This window comes from Epinephelus fuscoguttatus, linkage group LG1 (assembly GCF_011397635.1).
Source record: "Epinephelus fuscoguttatus linkage group LG1, E.fuscoguttatus.final_Chr_v1".
NCBI classification, from domain to species: Eukaryota; Metazoa; Chordata; class Actinopteri; order Perciformes; family Serranidae; genus Epinephelus; species Epinephelus fuscoguttatus.
This window is the reverse complement of record NC_064752.1, coordinates 13,951,163-13,957,162: the sequence shown is the minus strand read 5'-3', so window position 1 is coordinate 13,957,162 and position 6,000 is coordinate 13,951,163. Positions and strand designations below refer to the sequence as shown.

The 6,000-nt window shown below is 41.6% G+C and overlaps 1 protein-coding gene across 10 annotated transcripts in view; it reads left to right on the top strand.

The window, feature by feature from the left end:
* The first annotated feature begins 489 nt into the window (after positions 1-489).
* Positions 490-6,000, top strand: part of anks1ab (ankyrin repeat and sterile alpha motif domain containing 1Ab) — a 60,715-nt gene continuing 55,204 nt past the window's right edge. For 8 of the 10 annotated variants that reach the window (XR_007448930.1, XM_049572001.1, XM_049571522.1 and 5 more), the window contains exon 1: positions 848-1,344. Coding sequence is in view for 9 of the 10 variants with exons in the window: in XM_049572001.1 (XP_049427958.1) it covers positions 1,057-1,344 (288 nt within the window). In the remaining variant the exon portion in view is untranslated. Of the gene's footprint in view, positions 551-847; positions 1,345-1,470; positions 1,691-6,000 lie in introns of those variants that run through there. The other 2 variants (XM_049571401.1, XM_049571840.1) reach the window with 2 other exon arrangements.

Sequence of the window (6,000 nt, the reverse complement as noted above, 5' to 3'; positions counted from 1 at the left end):
CCCCTAACAGGACAAACGGTTATAGAGAATGAATGAATGAATATACATATCATAATAATAACATATGATTCTGAAATGAGCCAATCTGCATAATGAATAAAGTTATGTTTGATACCTCAAATATATTTTCATGCTAATACTTTTGTACTTCTACTTGGACTTTTACTTGTCTGTGTGGCAGTTGATACAACAGTCCACGTCAGTTCAAAAAGGTCTGAAACACAATTTACGCCACGTCTGCCCTACAATAACAAGACTACTCTTAACTCAGTAACCTCACTCTCCTGCAGACACACACACACACACACACACACACACACACAGACAGAGAAAAGGAGGAATCCCGGCTTCCCTTCTTTAAAATGGAGCAGCCACCCAGTGCGTCAGTAACCTGATTACCCCAGCTGTCAGTCTGAATAAGGCCAGGCTTTGGGATCCTCCCGTCCTCTGATCCTCAGTACGGGACAGAGCTGGTCCTCCTGGAGAGTCTGGAAACAACCTCAGAACAGGACGGACACAAAGACACAGAGCAGGGAGAGCACCAGAGCAGGTAAGAGGATGCATAAATTCTTTATTTTGATTAATAGTGATGAGTTTAGAGCACTGTATGTATTTGAATGTATCTCTGTGTGTTAGATTCTCCTGGCAATGATTATGTTCCCCTTATAAGAATTGTTTGGCCACGTTAGACATGTGGCCAGAAAAGCAGACTTGGAGTAAAAAAGTCACATGTGAGAGGATTAAGGAGGGGGACTTTCTTTTGTGGGAGCCAGTCACTAAGGGGAGGGCAACAGGATACAACTAGTGGGTGGACCTCGATGCTTGTTTCTGTGCACAAGTCTCTCCCTTTCGTATTTCCTTTCCCTCCAAACAGGAGCACTTTGTATATGTTGGGGGTAAAATCTGCAAGCCTACAGTACTTATATTTTATTAATCTGTTTCAGTACAATCATTGACTGGCTTTCTGGAAGTTTAAAAGTTCCACAAAGATCCTGGATTGCCCTTTTGACTCAAGGAAACCGAGGATCCTGAGCTGCGCTTGGCAGCTCCAAAACAATGGCAGAGTGCACGCAGGATGCCAACCCCGCCAAGGTGAACCAGAATCTGAAAGCTGACATGAAGGACTCAAGAGAAGTTTCAGCTGCATCGGTGGCAGCAGTCAAAGTCAGACCTGCAGACCTGGGGCTGATTCGAAGCCTGTCCAAGTCGGACTCTGACTTGTTAGCGTCTCCACTGGGAGAGGAGGATGGAGGTCTGGCTGGCCGCAGTGGGTCCGTGTCTAACTGCAGCTCTGGGCAACCGTCCATGGAGCGCATGCCTTCTTTTGCCTCCGAGTGGGATGAGGTAATATCAGGCTCTGGGGATGGGAAACAAGTGGGAGGGTGTCAATGGCAGAGGGAGTGGCACTGTCAGGCTTTCAAGTAGAGTGTGTTTATGTCCTTAAGAGAGAGAGTGTGTTAGCGAATGTGTTGAAAAAAGAGAGGCATGATAAGAGATGCGACTGAGGGTTAGTGAGAGAAAAAGAAAGAAGTGGAAACGGGTGAAGCAGCATATTTCAGGAGAGAGAGAGACAGGGAAGGAAGGAAGGAAGCAGAGCAGAGGCAGCAGTATGAGAGCGATCAGGAGTCCAGCAGAAGCAGTGATAGACTGTAGTAACTTTACCCAGGCTGTTGGCGTAGAGTGCCTGTGGGTGAGTGCTTGAATGCATGAATGGCTTGATCACTTGCACCGACCTCCCTGTAGCAGCCCTGGCATCCAAGACTAATTGGGCTTGTGCTGTCATTCCACATCCACTCAGTACATGTCTCTGGGGCCGACCCACGCTTCCACTGTCTCCTCCTGCACTCCTCTGGCTCCTTTGCTCCGTCTTACGCCATCTACTTTCAGCCCACTGTGAGCAATCCCCTCCCCCGAAAAGCTTTAACTTGTGATTTTTGAGCACTCTTGGAGCATCAATGCAGCTCAGCCTAAAGCACTGCAAAGGCCCTGAAATTAATAATCATTTCTTACCAAAACCTCCAAACGTTGAAACCTGTGGGGACAATGGCTGATGACTGATAAAATATTATTACAGTCGACAGTTTAGATGCAAATGCCCACAGCAGACTGAGACGTCTCTGACACTTCTGCTGAGTGTTGAAGCCCTATCACAACAATAAAATAGTATTAAATCTTCAGAATATTAGTTTGCAGGGACAGCTCAGATTTTTTGAAGTGAGGTTACATTGGGTATCCATAGACAGTATATTACAAACAGTAGATGTCTGTTGGCACACCCCCAGTTTGGAGAAGCAGGATGGAGTAATGACATGGGAGCTAAGCAATGTACTGCTGTGGATGGGGCAGCACCAAAATATACTTTAGCCACCTAAACAAATGCTATACTGGGAGTATTTTCGCCGCCTTACCTTAATGTCAGAGAGTGATTTTCAATGGAAAACTGGAGCAATGGAGCAGTTATATTGCTCTCACCAAGGCCAGACTCCATTTAGAAAAACATTGATTTAATATTCCTGAAGACAGGAGCTCAAGGTCAAGGTCAAGGTCAAAGTAAACTTGAGGAGCTGCTGGTCTACCACTGCCTCCATCAGTTATTTTTTTTTGTGTTATTGTGTGACTTTGTCATTTTAAAGAGTTAGTCCAGATTGATCAAAGTCACACAATAACACAAATGAACAAACTGACTGAGGCAGCTGTAGACCAGCAGCTCCTGTGTTCAGCGAGCTAAAATTACTGTTTTTGTCAACAGAGCCTGGTGGCTTTGATGACAGGCATAAATGGGAAAACTAAACTAATATTGATTTTATTTGGTGGGACTTTTTTAAGTGGCTAAAATAAATTTTGTTGCTGATCCCCATCCACAGCAGTATATTGCTTAGCTCTCATGTCAGACTCCACCCTGCTTCTATAAACTGGGGGTGTGGCGACTGACATCTATTGTATGTAATACACTAACTGTAGATAAGTAGCCCATACAACCCCACTTCAAACAAATCAAACCAGCTATTTAAGTTTTAGCATTGTGCAATATCTTGTCTCAAGAAACTGTCTGGGAGCAGTTCTGATTTTAGCCACTTTGCATTTTTATCTGCAAATTTGACAAAAAGCTGAGTTAACCTTGAGAGAGAGAATTACAGAGCAACATAATTCCTGTCATGAAGTCCAAGATAATATTCTGAAAGTGCACAGTATATTCAAGAAGATATTTATGCCGGCACCCTTCATTCAAGGTTTGAACTTGTCACGACTGAGTATTTATGTGACGTTGTGTCTGTTATTGTGCATTTGTCTGTGCCTTGTGGCTGTTTTGATTGCCACTTAGTCACTGGTTTCTCTTATTTGTAGCTACCATAGAGAGGACATAGAGGATATGTCCTAGGTAATATTGTACAGTATTTGTATTTAAGGGGTTTAACAACATGAAGAGGAGTTTACATCCTGCGATTACACTACATATGTTGAAGTTGGCAGATTCTGATATTGCATCACACAAAATATCTTACAGTATGATAATTTTAGGGCAAAAAACTTCAGTATTCTCCCATTAAATATCCAGCGATGCAGAGACAGCTTTGGAACAACATTTAGACCATAATATAAAAGATAGACTTACCAGAAAATGTAATAGGACAGTTAAATTATTAAGTAAAATGTGATTTTTTTTTCTTTTCCTAAATACTAAGAAAAGTAAATCGAGTTTGGTTAGTGGCTAGTCCCTAATTTCTTGTTCAGGTGGGGCTCTGCTTTGGGTTTCTTTGCACACTGAAGGGGCTGCTCTGCTGTTAGCTCCAAAAAGATGCAAAATGTTTCCTTACATGTTGCTCTATTTTTCATACTGTGTCTTTGCCATGTAACAAGCAAACATTCTCATTTTAAATGTTAAGTTTTATGCATAAAGATTATTATATTTTCATAGTCATTTTTTTAATATGTGTATACATGAATCATAGTTTTTGATATTATCATAGTGTTTTTCTGTTGTAAAGCAACCCAACTGCAAGAATAAATGTCACTGTAACCATGCATACATTACTTTGTATGTTAATTTGTAGCAGATATATTGAAACTTAACATTTCTTTACACTTTGGTAAACATGTGGTAAGGTTTAGGCAAAAAATCCACTTGATTATGGCTAGGCTTAAATGGCCTGGTTTTGGTGGCACTATCCCAGCTGGAAACACAACAATGCCTCTGTAAAAAACAATCAATTTCTGTGGCATTATGCTTAGAGACAGAGTAAAGGGTGGCTAAAAAACACCCATGTTTGATGGCTCAAAAGCTGCTGGAAATGCAGCGATGACCCCCTAAAATCCAACTGGTTTTGTTCGTTATTGATCTCAAACAGGGGTCTGTGGCTTGCCCTCCTCCTCCTGATGATAAAATCAGCTCATATACTATGTCACTTCAGAAACACTGATGTGATACGTATGAAATGTATCCATGGTTTGCAGGAACATAAAATGCCAGCATTTTCTTCTACTGACTGAGCTGTGTGATCGTGATTTCATCAAATGCATCTATAAAGGGATATTGACGTTGTATGCTACACAAAAACAAGTGAGGAAGAGCTACTTTGATCTAACAGTCCTGTAATGCAAAGCAGGTGCTGTTGATGCGCTGGATAGATGCATAATCCATTACCTTTCTTTTGTTGTTGATATCACAGAAAGATTCAGTAAACTTTAAACTTCACTGAACTCAGACTGAGTGATTGAAGTGATAATACAGTCGACTTTCACTTAAAAAACAGTGCTGCAACACAGTTTGAAGAATACTGAATTGGGGCTGTTTTGTTTCTTTTAAAGTCTTGGTCTTGACTTAGCCGTGTCCCCATTTTGATTTGAATCTATTTTGAAACTGTTCAAACTTGGACTTGGTCTGGTCTCGGACTTGACGACAGCCCTGCCGAGGGTATGATCACATAAATGGTGTCTGGCCTTTACAGTATGTCGTGAGCATGTACCCTTTTCATCTTTACAGCAAGGGCAGCTGGGTGTCTCTTTAAAGTACCAGGAGATCTCGAAGTTTTACTTGGCTCCGCGCACCCCTCTCTTTGCCATCCCTCCCTGTCCCGAGCCTGCCCTCTGCTCCACCCCTGTGCTCTCTGACAAAACTGTTTATTCAGGCCATGTTGGGTGGAGTGTCCGGTTCTCAAGGGCATCCTGTTTTGCAGCTGTTCCTGAGTGTCTGTTTCTCTTCCAGGTTTCAAGGGATTTGTTTGGGTTGGGGATATGCCTGTGTGAGTTTGTGTGTGTGTGTGGTGAGGGCAAAAATTTACCCTTGCTTGTGAGCGTATCTCATGAAGCGATCGGCCGCCATCAAACATTGAAGCGACACACAAGGCTCAGAGGGAGGCTGGGCTTTAGATCAGATATGTAAACACACACGTACTGTATGTCAGTACAGGAACACACAGAAAGCTAAAGTACTGAATACAAATGCTGGTATGTTGTTAGAATCATACATGATTTGAGTTTTATCATGTTTGGCAGATTGTGTAACTGTTGACCATTTTTGCTCCTGTTGTAGTTTTGTTGAATTTCTTTTCTGCAGCTTACTTTATGAACAACTTCATACAGAGCAAAAATGATCTTGTGTCTTATTTGAATAAGACTGGATATTTTTAAGTGTGCAGGACACTTTAATTCATTTGTCATTACTCTAACTAAATGAAACTTTAATAAGGCAAATACTCTATGGAAAACCTCAAAGACATCACTCTCAGCCCTGTAATGGGTGGCTGCTTCTGCATGGTGAGTGTCATTGCCTGTGTGATGGTTCAAAATTTATGATGGCACTTTATGATGTCCTCTACCTGTCCTGACAGCTTTTGTTGGATTAGTAAATCATTCTTTTGACATCTGATTTGGGCGACATCTGTATGGATGCTCACTGTTTATCATTCTTTAATGTATAATGATCACATTGCATAGCCTATTGATAAAAATATTAAATATATTAAAATAAGTAGGGTGCATTCAGTTCAGAAGTTTTCTTGC